This window comes from Danio rerio, chromosome 1 (genome assembly GCF_049306965.1).
Source record: "Danio rerio strain Tuebingen ecotype United States chromosome 1, GRCz12tu, whole genome shotgun sequence".
Classification (NCBI taxonomy): domain Eukaryota; kingdom Metazoa; phylum Chordata; class Actinopteri; order Cypriniformes; family Danionidae; genus Danio; species Danio rerio.
Genome location: NC_133176.1, coordinates 22,393,158 through 22,412,751, shown reverse-complemented (window position 1 = coordinate 22,412,751; position 19,594 = coordinate 22,393,158). Strand labels below are relative to the sequence as shown.

The following is a 19,594-nucleotide window of genomic DNA, read 5'->3' as shown; positions in this document are numbered from 1 at the left end:
TAGTTTAGCCGTGAGTTACGTCGTTGTTTGGGAAACACACCCCTGTGCTGTCGTCCCTTCACAGTAAAAAGCAACATTTTGTGTCTGCTGATTTGTTTACTTGTGGGAATTTCATTGGCATTTTCCTGCACATTAATTCTGACCAATCGGAAAGCAGTTTAGGAAATACAGTCAATAACATCTGGCTAATAAGTGATGTTGATTTTGTCACATGACTGCATTTTCGTTCTTTTCAACTGGGTTATACCAAAGCAATCAGTGTGGCGTGAAAAGGACCCAAAAACGGCAGAAAAATGCTACAATGTATTATTTGTTGCGCTTGCTCACGACCAAATGAACTGAACCACAGATGTGAAAGCACATTTAAACTAATACATTTTGTAATGTTAGTATAATTCTTGTATTCTGTTTTACATTTTATTTCTCAGTACTGGGTTGTGGCTGGAAGGGCATCCGCTACACAAAACATATGCCAGAATAGTTTGCGGTTCATTTGGCTGTGGCGACGCCTAAAAAAAATAAGAAACTAAAATGAATGAATGTTTTATATTTTACTAAGTACAGTTCAGAATACCTTAATTGTTTTATTTTTGTATAAATATATCTGAATAATTATCAAAATTAATACTCTGAATAATAATACAACTTTTGTTTAGTTTGGGACATATAAGCATAAAATATTATGAAATATTTTAAACATGGATATTAAAAATCAGCTTCTATTCTTGGAAATGTTCTTATTAATTCTTCAGTATCTGTACATTTTCATGCTGGACTGAACATTTACTTATTGTCTGAAAAATGAAGAGCATGACTAAAGCAAGGGGAGCTCTCTTTTAGCGGCTGTGGTTTTTGCATGAGGGGTGTGAACAAAGTGGTATCTTCCACTAAGCCAAAGTTCATTAATAATACATCCTAGAGGGATTCCACATCTGTTTTCATCTCTTGCCTTCACTTTTTTTCCAATCCATAATCTGTTCTAGTTTGGAGCGTTCTATATGATATCACTATCTCCTCAATTCTTCCATCTATAGCTCTGCTGTGAGATTGTTGTTTAGATTGTGTCTAATGTCATCCACGGACCATTTAGGAAATATGAGTGTGTTTCCAGTGAAGAAGTGTGCTGAATCAATTATCCTGAATGAATGGTCTCCTTTGGTCAACATAGGCTGGAAACCTGCATGTGTCTGACGTGACTGCCTGTGTTTGTCCATGTCTTATGACGTCAAGAAAGCACATTTCCTGACTCTGAAACTGATGGATTCATGGATGGATAGTTTTTGTAGATCTTGCTGTACGATATAGGAAAATAATTTGCTGGGTTCCATGCAATCAATTAGTGTTGGGAAAACATGAAGGAATTAGGTTCCTCTAAAATGAAAGATTTGTGTTGCCTCTGCTCATTTTAGTTGGAACAAGCAGCAAAACTATTTTTTTGGATGTTTTGCCAGAATACTTGAGTAGCTGTATTTGGAAACCGTTTATCATTTTAGATTGATTGGCTTGATCCTTTTACACTGAAATAATACATGCATTGAAACAACTTTAGAAAAAATACTGTAATTTGTTACAAATATTTTTTTGTTTTACTAAATAATTTCGCTTTGGTTTAAGCTTTAAAATTTAATTTAATCTAAATAAAAAATATTTATTGTGATCAAGAAAAAAATTTACATTAACACAAAGTAAAAACTTTTTTCTTTTTGCAGATTTTTATTATGGATTTTTTTAAAACTTTAGATTGAAGTAAAGATTTGTTTGGAGCAACCTACACTGTAAAAAATTATATAATCACTTAGTCCTGACTGCATATGTTTTTAGGTCATTGTAACTTATTAAACTAAGTTAAGGTTGTTCTAACTTAATTTTATAAGTAATGCAAGGAGTTTTAAGTCAGTTTAACATAAAATAAGTTCAAAAGACACCTAAGGTTTATTGATTCAGCTTAAAAATGAAAGGCAACCAGGATTTTTTTACAGTATAAACTCAAAAATAACTCACTGCTTTTTAAACTACTTATTTACAGTTAGTTAAAACAACACAATTCTTAAGGTTTTTTGTTGACAACTTAATTGTTTTATGTCTTACCCACTTAAATTTGTAAAAACAATTAAGTTAACTTACTCAATTTGTATTGAGAAAACATGAATGAATTGTGTGGAACCCAATATTTTTTACATATACAATATAGTTTTGAGTAAACTGAAAAATGTCATTTATTTTTTCAAAATATTATCAAATTATCAAAATATTTAATATCCCCAAGGAAGAAAAAAAAAAACATTGACTCAAAGGTAAAATATTGGTATTGTAGGACATTAATTTAATTACTTTGAATCAAATTAAACTCAAAATCCACTTACTTTAGACTAAACTATAATAAATACAGATCATTTTAGGCTATTCCTCTTGCTAGAGGAGCACATCAAGGTAAAATATAACACAATAGAAAGGAAGATAAAAATGAAGCTAACAGTGCTCTGTGGTTTCCCGGAGTCTAATTTACATGCAGTAACAAAAATAAAATGATCAAATTACACGTCATTGTAAATAATGAAATAAATTTGGAACTGTGGTGTTGGTCACCACAGTTCTATTACATCTGTGACTATTACAAATGCACATATTGTGATGCTGAAATGATACAGTTGAAGTTAAATATTCCCCAAATTGTGCTAAACAGAGTAAGGAATTTTTCACCGTACTTCTTATAATGTTTTTTCTTCTGGAGAAAGTCTTATTTGTTTTAGTTCGGCTAAAATAAAAGCAGTTTTTAATAAAAAAATAAATAAAAAAACGTTTTATTTCGATATTAATAGCCCCCTTAAGCAATACGTTTTTTCCTCGATTGTCTACAGAACAAACCATCATTATACAATGACTTATTAGAAATGAGTTATTAAAACTATTATGTTTAGAAATGTGTTGAAAAAATTCCTCTTTCCTTTAAACATATATTGTGCAGATCTAGTAGAAATGAGTCTTTATGAAACAGAGCTAAATGTACAATTCATGTTTGAGGTTACAGAAGGGAGTCTTTCCTGTTATGTAAGGTGATAATAATACGATTTTCTTTGTTATCATGTGGTCAGTTGAGGATCAGAAGGATTATAAAAAAATCCTTCTCCGTGATAAAGATGAAACAGCAGTTTCTGCTTTCTATGACTCTGCATTTCTCATCTTTGGACTCTCTGTTTTCTCAGTCTGTGGCTCTCAGACCAAAAAACCCAATCTGAAGCAGCAGCTTGATGACTTCCAGTAAACACAATGTTGTGCTGGCGTGTGGCTGTTTTTCATTAGAAAGTCTTTAGGAAATGAACTACAAACTCATAAATGCTGATATAATTAATGTTTGATCATGTAGCTCCTGCTCCGATTGCCTCTCCACTGATATACTAATTGTAGTTATGAATAGTTAACTTTATGTAAGAATTTCCATAAATAAATTACTTTTTTATTGTCAATTTGTGAACTGCGTGTAATAAAAAGTGACAAACAAGACCTTTTCCTGTTTATTAAAGCCTGTAGGCTGATTTATATTAGAGGTTTATGAAGATGTGATGGTTAAAGTGTAAGATAATGATGAATGAGTTAGTCTAATGTGTCATGCAAAGAAAGGGGTTCATTCAAACTATAGTCAGACATTGATATAAGTCGATATTTAATAATTCATCACATGGTGATAGTGAATATGCACCATATTTTCTATTTTTGTGAGCACTTCAAAATGCTGTGAATAGTTATTTATTATTTAAACCTTTTGAGTACTTTGAGTAGATTGTATTTGCAGTGGTGTTAATAACAGCGTGAAAATACTTGGGGATTAAATGTTTAGCTAATAGTTCAAACATGAACATTTTCACATGTTAATCTGACCTACATGATGAATTATTGATTGACATTTTCTCATTTTTGATTTTTACACATTAACAAGCGTTTACTAATGAGACTTTTTCTAGTGTTGCGTGTTAGACCTTTATAATCATTTTGCAATTAAATTTGTCTGAAACATTTGTTTGCCTTTAAACAAATATAAGCAATGCACTATTTGATCTTTGTATAGGCTACCTGTTAAAGTAACCATTGTTTGTGTTGTCATTACATGATCTGGTGAAAGTAAATCAAATGATGTTTTGATGTACATGCCGGAATTTATTCAGTAAATGTGTCTATTTGTGTTTTAAATACAAATGACAATACAAATTAAATATTGAGCGATGTAAGCAGTAAAATATTGTCACGTTAATTCCATCCCCTAACCTCTTATTTATTAACTCAATTAACAAAACAAAAATAAATAAATAAATGCCAACTTAAGTACATTATAAACACATAACATCAGTGAATAACTGGATACAGAAGGGAAAAAAATCATAATAATAATTAAATAATAATATTAAAAAGCTTCTAATAAAATGTTAAGTGTTACAGGTTGCCAGCACCAGGTGTAATAAGCAGGCCTTTGATACAGTCAAGAAAAGGATCTCAAGTCTTATAAAAGGAATCTAATAAGCCGGAGAGTAAGCATCTTAGCTTTTAAAGTCTGATAGAGAAAAAAATATCCTGTATTCAGTGGCCCCTTGTTATATGTAGGGGGAAAGTGTGTTTCCACTTTTGAAGGATGGCACGTCTGGCTAAAATTGTCTTAAAAAGCAACAAGCTTGCTGTCACAGACTATCAAATCAGGTCCAAGGGATACTCCAAAGAGGGTTAGAAGGCTATATTGATTTTTAAGGCTTTATTAAATATATTAAAAACACCTGAGCCTGGATACTGTACATTTTTTATGCACATTTTTAAAATTTATGAGCGTCTTTTCATTCCCATTAAGTATTTTTTATGCGCAAATCCAAAATGCGCATAGAAATGGGTGAATGGCAACATAGCTAATGATAAAAGCTTCAGCAATTAAATTCAACAAGAAAATGTCTGACTGTCATAAGCCTAATTTTTTATAGCCAGATCTGTATATAATCCTATACTTTGTAATTAAAACGAATTTACCGCATCTGTTGAGATGATGACACTGAACTGCAGAAAACTGCATTTTCAGTCTTATAAGACTGAAATATTACCTAACTATTAATGTTAAGGGTGCGGTGTTAAATGTACGGTGACACAGTGGGTACTGTGATCGCCTCACAGCAAGATGGTCTGCGGTTCGAGCGCTGGCTGGGTCAGTTGACATTTTTGTGTGGAGTTTGCTAGCATGCGTTTCCTCTGGGTGCTCCAGTTTCCCCCACAGTCCAAAGATTAGCTATAGGTGAATTGGTTAAGCTAAATTGGCCATAGTGTATGATTGTGAATGCTGGATAAGTTGGCAGTTCATTCCACTGTGGCGACCCCTGATGAATTAATGGACTAAGCCGAAAAGAATATGAATGAATGAATATTAATGATTATTAAAGTGATCACTTATTAATAATAAACAAACATCAGCAGCTCATTGTTTTGGGATCGATAAAAGGTATTTTTTGCATATCATATTGGCTGTGCACACATTTAAAAAATTAATATTTAAAAGAAAATATATATTAAAAAAAGAAATATGAAATGTTAGAAATCGCCATCAAAACAATTGGATTCAATTAAAAGCATTTATTTTAAATATTACAGGACTTTTAAAAAATGAAACAAATATTAATATTTACCCAGTAAACCAAATAATACCCTTTCTAAGTGGTCTCCTAATTATTTCCATACATTTTTTACATATTTGTCATCAAACAAATCAGCTTAACAAATATTATACATACAAAGTTAAGGCTAATTTGCTCCATGAACACATGAGATTAATCGTTATTTAGTATAATTTATCAACAGTCCTAATATATACATTTATTTCACTGTGAGATGCAATAAACAGCCTACATGCTGAAGGAATTAGAGCCTGTTTACAAGTGAATTATTATTTCAAGACCTTTATTTCAGGCAAGTAATTGCGGGATCCACTTTTAATTTAAACCAAAGTGACACTTAAGTTACACTTAGATACTGTTAAGTGTCTATAATTTGTCTTAAAGCATCCATGAAGGCTATGTTGAGGAAATCTCCTAAATGAGGTTAGCAGATGTTGTATAACAGTTCTCATCTTTCCATTGAAGTGTATAAATATATATTTCTTTGTTACGCAGAGAAAAAAAGAGGAATGAAGAGATGTGGAGAGATGTAAGGAGAGGAGTAATGTGATACTGTTATTATACGTGAGGAATGGTGTTGATGTTACTGGATATGTTGAGAGAGAGAGAGTTTGGTGTATGCACTGTGGCTTTGAAATGTGTTATTTTACCCGTTTTGTTTGTCGAGTTCACTGATAGATTAGCAGTTTTCAGCTCATCTGAACAGCAGATGAGGAAGTCAGTGCTGCGCTCAGAACAGATTTGCTTTATTTCGAAAAGACTCAAAAATATATAACTTTATAAGAAAGGGGATGTTTGCTCTTTGCTGGTCTGTGTGGGATTTCACACTTTTTTGTGTTGATCTGTGTGAAAACACTTCAGTGGAGCCAACCTGATGCACTGATTGGTGCTTTTTTAGACTAGACTAGGTGTAAAGCGGTTATAATATATCCAATTTTTTAACATAATTATAAAATATTTAATAAAAGGTTTTCACCTGTCAGGTATATTTATAGCTAAAATCTAATTTTGATGAGATATTCAAAGAATTGATTTAAAGGGGTGGTCCACTACGATATCATATTTTAAACTTTAGTTGATGTGTAATGTAGCTGTGTGAACATAAACATCAAACATCAAGTTCAATGCAAAGGGAGACCTTGGTTTTACAGAGTTAGCTTAGCAAAGCCTACAGTGAATGATGTTTGGGAACTACAAAAAAATACATCCGGGCAAGAGAGATCACAATCGCTTCAGCTCACGCACATTCACCACACACATACAACCCATGCAGCAAAGGGGCATGGCTGTAGAGGTGCTGTAATGTTATAGACAGAGACAGCTAAAATGCCTTCCAAACGCTGCTACTTCCACAGAGCTTGTTCTGTTTCTGTATTCGGGCTTCCAAAGGACATGACACAAAGAAAGAAGTGCTTACACCCTGAAAACCCTAATAAGTTAACTGAATGAAATGAATTGAGTAAACTCATTGCCTCAATTTAATTGAGTAACGGAGTCCCCTAAAACTTGCATATTTAAGTTTATTTAACTTGCTGTTTTGGTATATTATACTTTAATTGTTCAGTTCAGTTTGTGTGTCTGTAATTACATACCATGAAAAAAATGTTTAAAAGAAAAATAAGTAGCCATTTATTCCCATTATGGTGAATAATTATACATAAAGCTCTGTTTCTGATAAATAAAGACCTTTACTAAAAGGTTGCATGTATTAGAATTTTACAGTCAAGATTACATTAAACTACCTATTTTTTTCAAAGGATTAATTGTGATTTTGAGCTTACTATACTTGAAATCTTAAGTTTATGCATGTTCATTGTATATAAGTTAAATTAACTTATTATATTTTTAGGTGACAGGACCAAAATGCAAAATTTTATGCAATGTTCCGTTATTTTTACTTGATTGTTTAAGTAAAAACAACATTAGAGTTTACAGTGAGTTAAATTTAATTATGTTCCAGAGAATTATAAAAAAGATATAACTAGCATTTGACAAAGGTCAGCTTCTAGAATCTCTTCCAGTTTAGTGCTGGATTTGGCTAAAATTGGATTGTGACTCACAACCTGTAAGTATTTTCATTTGATAAAATAGATCTATTTCAAGCACAGCCTCTAGCGTTAACAGTAAGTTGTAGCAAGGACGTAAACAAGGATGTAAACAATGAAAAATGCTTTTTGGTACTGTTAACAATTTAGCTGCAAATGTATATTTATCAGTAGGGGCGGACTGCGACAGCATTTTTTCCCGGGAAAAGGTACTGCTATTCAGGCCGCATCTGATGCGATCAAGAAAATGAAGAGCGAGGGGTGGACTGGGGGCGGTGTCAGATTTTATTTTGGAGAGCAGGCGTGAGGTTCAGCTGTGTCCTCTTCATTTTCTGACTGATTCAGGCTCACACTGACTACACTGGCTGACACTATTTTTACACAGCAGACGCACAGCGCATGCTAGTAGAGGCGTGACTCGATGTGGTGATTTCTTGATGACGTGGAGTCGATCAGTGAATCACAGCACATCATGTTAGCTGACCAATCAGAGCCTCTTGAGGGCGGGCTTTCGGAGGAACAAGGAAATATGACAGTCATTTTCATGTTAGCTGTGCAGCTGTATATAATCAAAGTAAGATATATGAAAAAATAACATGGGTTTTCTACAAGTAAAGCATGAGCCCATATTGCTTTGCATCTTATAAACACAACCAAGTCTCACGCTGTTTTCCTCTGTTTTTATATTATCTGTATCTATTTTATTTATACTTGTCTCTTTTATTCCTGTTCATGTAAAGCACTTTGAACTGCCACTGTTTATGAAATGTGCTATATAAATAAACTTGCCTTGCCTTGCTTTAAAAATACACTCTGGACCACCTCTTTAAGCAATTCAATGGTGCTGTATTTCTTTCTTAAAAAGCATAAAAATACCCTAATATTTAGCAGATATTTAAAAAAACACTAAGTTAGCATATTTGTTTATCTGAAAAACAATGATAAAGTTAGTTATTCGCCTTTGAAAATGTGTGTTCTTTGTCAAAATATATGTTTTTTTGGTCTGTGTACCACTGCCAGTTTAACCAATTATATATTCAGCACCCTAGGTTCCCTTGGCAGAAAACACATAATATAAATGTGTTAAAACGTAGACATTAGCTGAGAAGCTTACAGTGTAAGGCTTGATCATCAGTCATGCTTGCTTTTGTTTATGTCATCAGAATGACAACCTGCATGTTTGTCATTGTCGAAGGGGTGGGGTTAAAAAAACCCTATCCGGTTTTTTGAATTTAGACTGCAATGCCTAGTTTAACCACTAGGTCAGTTCTACATATTGTACAGCACATTTAAGACATTTATGTCTTTATTTATTTATTTATTATTCTTTTTTACAGGGTAATGTATATTTTGTTTTGGTTTTATTTAACTACAATATCCCTGCATACATTCATTCATTTATTCATTTTCCTTTTGCATAGTCCCTTATTTATCAAGGTTCACCACAGCAGAATGAACCATCAACTATACCAGCATATGTTTCATGCAGCGGATGCCCCTCTAGCCACAACTCAGTACTGGGAAACTCTTGCATACCTACATGCATATGTCTTTGCTGTGGAGGAAACCAGAGCACAAACATGGGGAGAACATGCAAACTCCAAACAGAAATGCCAACTGGCTTAGCTGGAAATCGAACCAGAGACTTTCTTGCTGTCAGACGGCAGTGCTAACCACTGAGCCACCGTGCTGTCCTCTTATAGCACATCCTATCCAAATAAAAAAAAAATCAAAAGAGAAACACCTTCATTTTCTCATTCTTTCTCTCTCTTTTATTCTCTCGCACTCACACACACACACATTCAGAAGCACATTTCCTGTGGACAGGCCTGGGAATACTTTGCTTTGACTTAAACATCTGTGAAAGAGTTTGGCAGTAATTTCATTTTGAAGTAATTGCAGCTTCAAAGGCTGCTTGTAAATGTGACATGGACACACGTCCTTATTTAAGAGGTTGAACACACACACACACACACACACACCCACTGTGGATAGTCCACACATGCAGCTCTTTGATTGTGAGATGTTGAATATTTAGATGTTCAGGGGAGGCAATGAAATAGACGGCTATAAAAAGGCCAGAGCCTGCAAGAACCCCTGCTGAATAAAACTGCGCTTCCATCTGCTTCCAATCTGTGTGTGCAGGGCAAATAAATGTGCATTCAGTACTGTAAGCCTTTGTTTTCTTGTTGGATTTTCTAAACTGGTTTGACCAATCTCTTTCAGAGCACACATCCTGTATAAACTGCTTATATATTGTGCATAATTGCAGGTAAACATGGTCACATCAAAACATGTAGTCAGTATTGCGGGATTATTTGCGTGATTTTGTACTGCTGTTCTTAGAAGCTTGAGTTTTTAAGAGTAACAGTGGAAAATGTTGAGTGTCCTTTCCTGGCCTCTACAGATTTGTGCTTTTGTTACCTGAGGGATGTGTGTGTGTGTTGGTGCTGGTGTTTGCGCATAAATATGTTAGGGAGGGTTTAAATGGGTCAGGTCATTGTGTGGAAGCAGAGAGGATTCTGGAAAGCTCTAAGGACATTACCTGAGCATGTTTTTATTGGGTTGCAGTTTTAAATTTAATATTGTTTGAAAAAAAAAATATATATATATATTTTTTTTTTTTTTTTTTTTTGTGAGACAGGTAGACAAAACATTGGACAAATGTATATTTGGTATGTTTTAGAAATGCACTACATGTTAAAAAAATGCTAGGTTGTTTCAGGTTGTTACAAAACCTAGATTTTTAATGCCAAGATACTGTTATACTAAGCATAGTGACATAAATATTGAACATTAAAAACTTCTATTTACATATACACAATGCAATTCTTTTTCAAATATATCCCAAGTGCACATTTTCAAACATATTATTATAATAACTAATTTCTAATAATTAATTTCTTTTGCCTTTGTCATGATGACGTACATCTTCAAGTGCAATTTAAGGCTTAACTAGGTTAATGAAGTATGTGCACACAGACTTTTAAATTCAGTCTTTCCATTATAAAATTGCCACGTTTATGGTCTGATATCTTTGAAAATCAGTGATCTTCACCGCCTGATAGATATACCATAAAAAGTGGGTCTCAGACTGGACAAAAAGCACTGTATTAAATTCCATTTCCCCCCACCATGTCTTTAAAATATGATTGTTTATTTTACCCCAGTATTTTCAATGGAGTTTCTGTGGTCCTGTTTCTGTGATCCTGTTTCTGTGTCTTTCATCTTGTTTTACGCTTGAACAACTAAATGAATGATTAAGTGTATATAACTGAATGCATTGTAATTACATTACAACATCAATGCTGTAAAAGAAACCCTATGAAATTGAAAACAGTCACATTAAGCATTCACCGGAAGTTTACAATTGGCTGAAAAACACTAGCTGGGCATATACTCCATTAGTCTAACTAGGCAAGTAAAAATAAATCCCTAAAGGGCTAATAATATTGACCTTAGCAGTATTTACAATTCAGTCAAGAACATTCATTCATTTTCTTTTTAACTTAGACCTTTTATTAATATGGGGTCGCCACAGCGGAATGAACCACCAACTTATTAAGCATATGTTTTAAGCAGCGGATGCCCTTCCAGCTGCAACCCATCACTGAGAAACATCCATACACACTCATTCACACTCATACACTACAGACATACATTAGCCTACCCAATTCACCTGTACCGCATGTCTTTGTACTTGTTGGGGAAACCGAAGCACCCGGAGGAAAAACCATGCGAACAAGGGGAGAACATAAAAACTCCAAACGCAATCATCCGAGGCTTGAACCAGCGACCTTCTTGCTGTGAGGCGAAAGTGCTACCCACTGTGCCACTATGCAGCCCAGTCAAGAACAGAGATTTTCATTTTAAAGGTCCCATGAAGTGCTTTGAAATGTGCATTTGTATTCGATGTATGATGTCATTTCAACTGAAACATAAAGAGAGGGTGGGACATAGAGTAGCTCCTCCCCCTTTTTAGAGTTTTATCACAGCTCTGCTGGTGAAAGTGTTTGAGCTTAAGAGCATCAAATGAAAAGCAAATGAGAAGCATCTTGAAGGGGACGGGGGATGTCAGATAGTAGAAAGCATTTGATTGTAGGGATGTCCAGATCCGATGATCGGAAATCAGGCCTGATCACGTGGTTTCAGACTCGATTGTAATCGCATGTTACCTCCAGATCAGGATATATACTGTATATATAGCGTTACGGTGGCGCAGTGGGTAGCACGTTCGCCTCACAGCAAGAAGGTCACTGGTTAGAGCCTCGGCTGGGTCAGTTGGCATTTCTATGTGGAGTTTGCATGTTCTTCCCGTCTTCGCGTGGGTTTCCTTCGGGTGCTCCAGTTTCCCCCCCCCAGTCTAAAGACATGCTGTTCAGGTGAATTGGGTATGCTAAAATTGAGGATTAGGTATAAGGGGGTATGGGTGTTTCCCAGTGATGGCTTGCGGCTGGAAGGCCATTCACTGTGTAAAGCATATGCTGGAGAAGTTGGCGGTTCATTCCACTGTGGCGACCCCAGATTAATAAAGGGGATTAAGCTGAAAAGAAAATGAATGAATGAATATATAGACTATAGCTTTATGCAAATATTATTGCAGCTGCACTGTCTTTACAAACATTAACAGACATGTGTATCTAAAAACATCTGAAAAGTCATGCTTGCTCTCTCTAATTAATTCTCCATCTGTTCAGTCCATCCATTATGGATGTTATGCAGATTAATGGTGTTTGTGTGTGGTTATCTTGACATCTGGCTAGGTGTTCTTGGAGCAGTAATTCTCAGTTAATCCATAACCTCCATAAGAATCACTCAGCACTCTCTATAAACAAGAGGAGATCAAGGCCATTACAGTACACAAAATATATCTCATGTGTGGAAACAAGGGGCTGCTGTACAATATTTCATATAAAATCAAAAGTAAATAAAAACTACTTACTTTAGTTTGACTAAATTAGTTTGACCTCCTTGGGTAATAATTCATAACCATTTAAATTAAACAATTTTACTCATTGTTGAATAAGACATGTTTGAGTGTGTTTGTGTGCAGTTAATGTACTGTATAGACAGTTGAAGTCAAAAATATTAGCCCCCTTTGATTTATTTATTTTTTTAATAATCCACATATGATGTTTAACAGAGAAAGCACATTTTCACAGTATGTCTGCTAATGTTTTTTATTCTGGAGAAAGTCTTACTTGTTTTATTTCAGCTAGAATAAAATCAGTTTTTAATTTATTTAAAAACATTTTTAAGGTCAAAATTATTAGCCCCTTTAAGCTATAATTTATTTTTCCGCCAAACAGTAATTGGCGAAAAAATAAACAGGGGGGTCTAATAATTCTGACTTCAACTGTATATCCATTGTTTAACGTCACTTGAACTTTGTACTTTGCAGTCTTTTAACAATTTCCATATGATTGTGAACATATTTCATGTATTCTTATTTTGTTTGATCTTTTTAATTAACATATTTTTTTCGTAAATTTAATTAGTCTTAAATATTTTATTTAAAGTAATAACAAAAAACACATTTCAAAATTCCAAGATAGTATTATATAATGGATAGTGGCATTATTAATATTTAATTTCCACATATTATAAAATTTGTCACATATAATTTTAATGTATTATGTCAGCAATATTCAATTAGTAAATAATAATATTATGTATATTTTGAGAATATAGTATTTTGCACATGTGATGGAACTTATACACTAAATGTATTGCTTGTTTATTGACCTTTTTATATTTTATTTTTTAAAATACTTACAAGATAAAAGTATAATTTACTTGAAAGATATATATTTTATATGCCTAGACTTTATTGTCAAAACTAAAAAAAATATATATATTTACAATTTGCATTAAATATAATACAGAATTATGTATAAATTAGTTTAACTCATTTTTTCTTTCTCTGTTTCTTTGTTTCTCTGTTCATACTTAATCGAATCATTGCAATAAAATACACCATGAATCAAATGTATGCATTTATATATGTCTTTGACACCCCAGCAGCCCTTGGACATTAATATCACGTCAGATTGTTGTTGTACCCCAACGACATGGGATAATGAAATGAAAATCAGTTTTGATGTCAGATTCCAACATCAGGCCTACATCAATGTTCAATGTACAACCTAAAATCAACCAAATATCAACGTCTAATGATGTTACAGCTGGATGTTGTGTGGACCATACCACTATGACATCTATCAGACGTTAGATTTTGGTTCCCCTACCTGATGAATAAATGTCAATATTTGACGTCAATATGACGTTGGTTTAAGATGTTAGCTCAAATAGTACTATTTTTCCCAAAAGATGAAGCTTAAAAATAGCTAGCAACGCATCAATTGCTAGTTTATGTGTGCGTTAATGTAATGTGCGTGTGTTTTTTGTGTTTGTGTGCAGGTGAGCCGGAGTTTAAGTACATTGGAAACATGCACGGGAATGAGGCAGTGGGCAGAGAACTGCTCATCTATCTGGCTCAGTATCTCTGTAATGAATATCAGGAGGGCAACGACACCATCATTGACCTCATCCACTCCACACGCATACACATCATGCCCTCCATGAACCCCGACGGCTTTGAGAAGGCAGCTTCACAGGTAAACACACACAAATGTTGGGATTTCATATTTCTTAATGACTTTCCATAGATGTAACACAAAAAAAATTGACCCCATACACACCATACACATACACATAGAATGCACTTATCACACTTTAAAAACGGCAAATGTTGCTCCATTACCATTTAAAGTTGAATCAAAATACCTTTACATGTCATTTTTACTTAGAATAAAGTGTCACAGCAAGAAAGTTGCCGGTTTGAGTCCTGGCTGGGCCAGTTGGCATTTCTGTGTGGAGTTTGCATGTTCTCCCATATTCGCGTGGGTTTCCTCCAAATGCTCCGGTTTCATCCACAGTTTAAAGACATCCAATATACGCGAAACGGATAAACTAAATTGTCCATAGTGTCTGTGTGTGTGTGTGTATGAATAAGTGTAAAAGGGTGTTTCCCAACACTGGGTTGCAGCTGAAAAGGCATCTGCTGCGTAAAACATATGCTGGCCTGGAATAGTTGGTAGTTCATTCCGCTGTGGTGACCTCTGAAAGAGACTAAGCCTGTCATGATCACCAGCAATCTAACCAGTAGAGATCGCTGGAAAACATTCACACACACATAGGACTACAAATCTGCTTGTAAATGGACTACATATTCAGTCATGCCACATACACACACACACACACACACACACCTGCTCCAAGTCTCCACTGATTAGACTCCCACAGCTGATGCTGCTTCTGGACTGATTACTGCACTACATAAACAGCACAGAAACACTCACTGTGGCTGAGTCTTGTTATCTGCTATAGTGACTCTACAACGCGTTTTCTTTGTTTGCTGTGTTTTGATCCTTTGCCTCGTTTATTTGTTTCATCCTGTTTGCTCCCTGCCTTGTGACCATCTGCCTGTTAATTGACTATGACTCTGGATTGCCCTCATACATCTGTTTGCTTCTGTATTGACCACTGCTTGCCTGACCATTCTAATAAATCTGCATGTGGATCTGCACCTCTGTTGTCAGTGTCACAATCCCCTGGTTACAAAGCCGAAGGAAAATGAATGAATGAATGAGCAAACGAGTACCCTGTTTCTTATTATTTCTGAATTATTTATTATTTCTGCAGTTTTTATTTATTGTTAACTTTATAATCTAAACTTATTTCAGAAAATATGTTTTAAATAAATAAATTAAAAATAATAATAATTTTAATAATAAATAAATAATTAAATTACTAATAAATTATTTAAAAACTAAAATAAAAACATCATAACAACCCCATTTTGGTATCAGTAAGCATGTAATCTTTCAGCGTACCATTGTTTTGTCAGAATGCAGGAGTGCTGATTTCATAACACATTACAGTGGTTCACCACATCCTCCTGCAGCCTGTACTCACACAAGTGTGGGCCTTGACATTTCAATGCTTGTTTGACATATTTACTGTATACAAGACATGCCTGGACTTTTAGTTTTACATTTGTTAAGGGGAAACCAAGAGATTATTAAACACCTCTCTGGGAGGTGGTTTACCACACTGCTTTACTGCATCAGCTGTAATATATGTCTGCTCAAACCGCACAACAACAATGAGAGCCTTTGTGATTGTTTCAGAAGTGCAAGATATATCCTGTTATGGCAACTAAGAGTGCAACTCTTGCATCAGAAATGTATAGTGAAAAAAATTATTTTAGTAGGATATAGATGAAAACAAAATTACTCATTTTTTTCTGTTGAACACAAAAGAACAACTCAGGCTCACTAGAGATACATGGCCAGGGCTCTATTTTTGAGAACCAAGAAATTTGTACCCTGAACAATGACTGCTTGCAGTTTTAGTTTTTTTTTCTCCATGTCACAAATCCGACGGAATACATTGTGAGCTACCAAGCAAACCAGTCACACCGAAAAAGCCATCCATACATAGGTAAGCTGTGAGTGGTTCCACTTGGTAGCATTATTTTAACAAACAAAATGCAGACATATGTACCCCCGGGCACATATTTCTCAGTTTTCAAAAATGTATCCCTGGGCACAATGTCCCAATGAGCCTGTGTTGCAACAGAAAGTATTTTAAAGGATGCTGAAAAATCTTGACATCCATAATATTTTTCCTGCTGTGGAAGCGAATAGTTATATTTCCATCTAAAGATGCAAAGTAAATTTATTTATTTTAATAAAAAGCCTGGTTTATACTTTTGCGTCAAGAACGCGCGTAGCTGTGCATTTATACTTCTGCACGCTGTCTCTGTTGGTCTGCATTACACTTCCGAAACGCTAGTTGGCAGTGAGGTGTAAATTTTCCTCTGTGTCGAGATTCTTTGCTGCTGTTTTGCTTTTCCTGAACACTTCTTGGATGTACAAGTGGCTCAAACTTGCTCATTTTGAGGCAGGAACCGGCGGACGTGCAACAACTTTAACTATGAGGTAAACACAAAACAAAACTTTCCATCCGGAGCTCCTTCACGGGACTCCACACTTGTAAACAATCGCTCCATTGGGCTCGCGCCATTCGCGCGGCTCTCGGTCCCGCCCAGACTCGTCAGCGCTACCAAGCCGACCAATCACAGAGCTTGCGCTACTGCAGAATTATAAATCAGCCTTATTGAGTCAAAGAGAACAAAATCATCACTTCCTGTTAAACTAGTGCCAAATTTTTAAAAGCCAAGAAGTCATTGTGATCCTTTTGCTTATATATTAAATTACTTGTGCCTGAAAGATAGAAACGAAACATGATGAAGGCAGTCATAACTGGCCTTTGGAGGTGTGAGAAGGTCTACAGACGCTCAAGACAGTTCTGGAGGTAAAAATGATGACGATGATAATAATGATGATGATCATGATGAGGATGATGACTTTATTTGTCACATACACTTTAACATGTAGCGAAATTGGACCCCTACGACAATACACAAACATCACACATTTCAGGGGAAGATAGATCAGACAAGAGGTAGCCATTAGAAAGAGGAAATAAGATACATTAGGGAAGAGGGAGGCAAAAAAAAAACCTTTTAGACTATCCTTGAAGTAGGGCAGTGTGAGATCAGGAGGAAAAAAACCCCAGCAACAAACACATAAACATAACATCCCTACAGGGGATGGGATTAGGGGATGTGGAGATTTAAAAAAAACAGCAATCTGGTCCTGCCGCTAGAGAGTGCTGGTCACAGACACACCTACCCACATCAGGGGGGATAAGCAAACAAAGGCGTGGGATGCGGGAGGAGGCAGTGATTGTCTGTCTGTAGCTGTGTATGTGTGTGTAGAGTTTCAACAGGTGTCTTTAATGTAATAATAATAATAATACTGAACCACTTTGATGACAGACTTTATCTCAGGCATTTTAGAATGATCATTACAGATGTGCAATATGGTCAGTTAGCTGGTTTGTCAATTATTTTCCATCCCATCACACCCATCAATGCTGTGTAAATTGGCTATGTGCTCCTGTTAAAAAAAAATCACATGATTTCTCAAATCTTTTTACAAGAGGGATGAGGCAGTGGCGCAGTAGGTAGTGCTGTCGTTTCACAGCAAGAAGGTCGCTGGTTTGAACCTCGGCTCAGTTGGCGTTTCTGTGTGGAGTTTGTATGTTCTCCCTGCCTTCGCATAGGTTTCCTCTGGGTGCTCCGGTTTCCCCCTATAGTCCAAAGACATGCGGTACAGGTGAATTGGGTAGGGTAAATTGTCCGTAGTGTATGAGTGTGTGTGTGAATGTGTGTGTGGATGTTTCCCAGAGATGGCTTGAGGCTGGAAGTAAAAACTGCTGCGTAAAAACTTGCTGGATAAGTTGGCGGTTCATTCCGCTGTGGTGACCCCGGATTGATAAAGGGACTAAGCCAACAAGAAAATTAATGAATTAATCTTTTTACAAGACCTGGAACCCTGTTTTAGACCATAATAAAGGTTTACCCTGTTCAGTTGATATCAGATCTGTAATCAATTGGAAAGAGGAAATATTGACTCCGTAATGTAAACTTTTCAAATGTTTTTTTTTATTGTTTTTTATTATATTTTCTTATTGTAAACTTGCTCATTTATTATTATTTTTTAGGAATTTCTTTTCATTTTTATTATATATATATATATATATATATATATATATATATATATATATATATATATATATATATATATATATATAATAATAAAAATATATATTATTATTATTATTATTATTTTACTTTTCTTTCAAAGGATTTGTTTGTTTATAATTCATACATTTTATTTATTTTATTTTGAGGGGATAGTGGGAAAATAAGAAAAATAAGACAATCTGTAATTTTTCCTATGTTGTATTGTATACTATGATGTATTGTCTTGTTAAACACCAAAAAAAAAAAAAAAAATCACAGGATTTTTTTGATGCGCTTGCTGGTGTTTATTTGGTAAATGTGTTTTCAACTTTCCTTCTTAGTTAATGTGCATTTTTCTTATCATTTCCATTAAGCATTTATTTATGCGCACATAAAAATACGTGGGTGGAAACATGGATAGTGACTGACAGCTTCCACCATTTTTCAAAATGTCTTTTTTTGTTTTTAACAAAAAAGAGAAGCTTGGAGCCACCTGGTGAAATATCTCTTTAAGTCGTTGATACAGGTTTTATTTGTACGCTCAAACGGTTGTAATGGTTGTGTTCAAGTTTCCCCTTTCAGCCAAACTCACTCTGGCATTTCCTGTAGTGTCTGCAAAACAACGAGTAACTCTTCAGTCTCAATCCTCTCAGTCTGCCTATGTTTAATCTGTGTTTTGTCTGGCCTGTCAAAAAACTGACTGGTTTTGATGGTTTGCTGCTCTCTCTTACAGGTCAGGTTTGTCTGTTGGCTGGTTTTAGAGGGGTTTCTGGTTCTTTTTCTTTGTCAGTCTGGAAGGTCACAGTCAGACAATACATCAGATTTCAGACCTCTCTGCCCGGTTTACAAATTGTGCTGCACAATCAAACACATGCAGAAGTGACACAGGAAATAACACGAGATCATGCATTAGGCAGGACTTCTCAACCTGTAAGAAACTTATATGATCCAGTAAACTGTCAGTGAGTGATAAAATAAAAGCTAAAATCCTGCATTGTGTTGTCACCACAGAATTAGCATTTTTTTAGAAGTAGAATTTTTAGCAGGCAGTATCATATCACCTAGGTCAGATGCAAAAACCAAGTTCCATCTGAACTTATCTGAAGTTAGCATTTTTCTCAGGCTCCAATGTTCATTTATTTTATTTTATTTTTTTTCCGGCTTAGTGCCTTTATTAATCTGGGGTTGGCACAGTGGAATGAGTCGCCAACTCATCCAGCATATGTTTTTACGCAGTGAATGTCCTTTCAGGT

At 35.0% G+C, this 19,594-nt stretch overlaps 1 protein-coding gene across 1 annotated transcript in view; it reads left to right on the top strand.

Annotated features, from left to right (window-relative positions):
• Window positions 1-19,594, top strand: part of cpe (carboxypeptidase E) — a 44,418-nt gene that overhangs the window by 10,072 nt on the left and 14,752 nt on the right. The window contains exon 2 of the mRNA NM_214810.2: window positions 14,105-14,301. Within this exon, the coding sequence (NP_999975.1) occupies window positions 14,105-14,301 (197 nt within the window). The remainder of the gene's footprint in view (window positions 1-14,104; window positions 14,302-19,594) is intronic.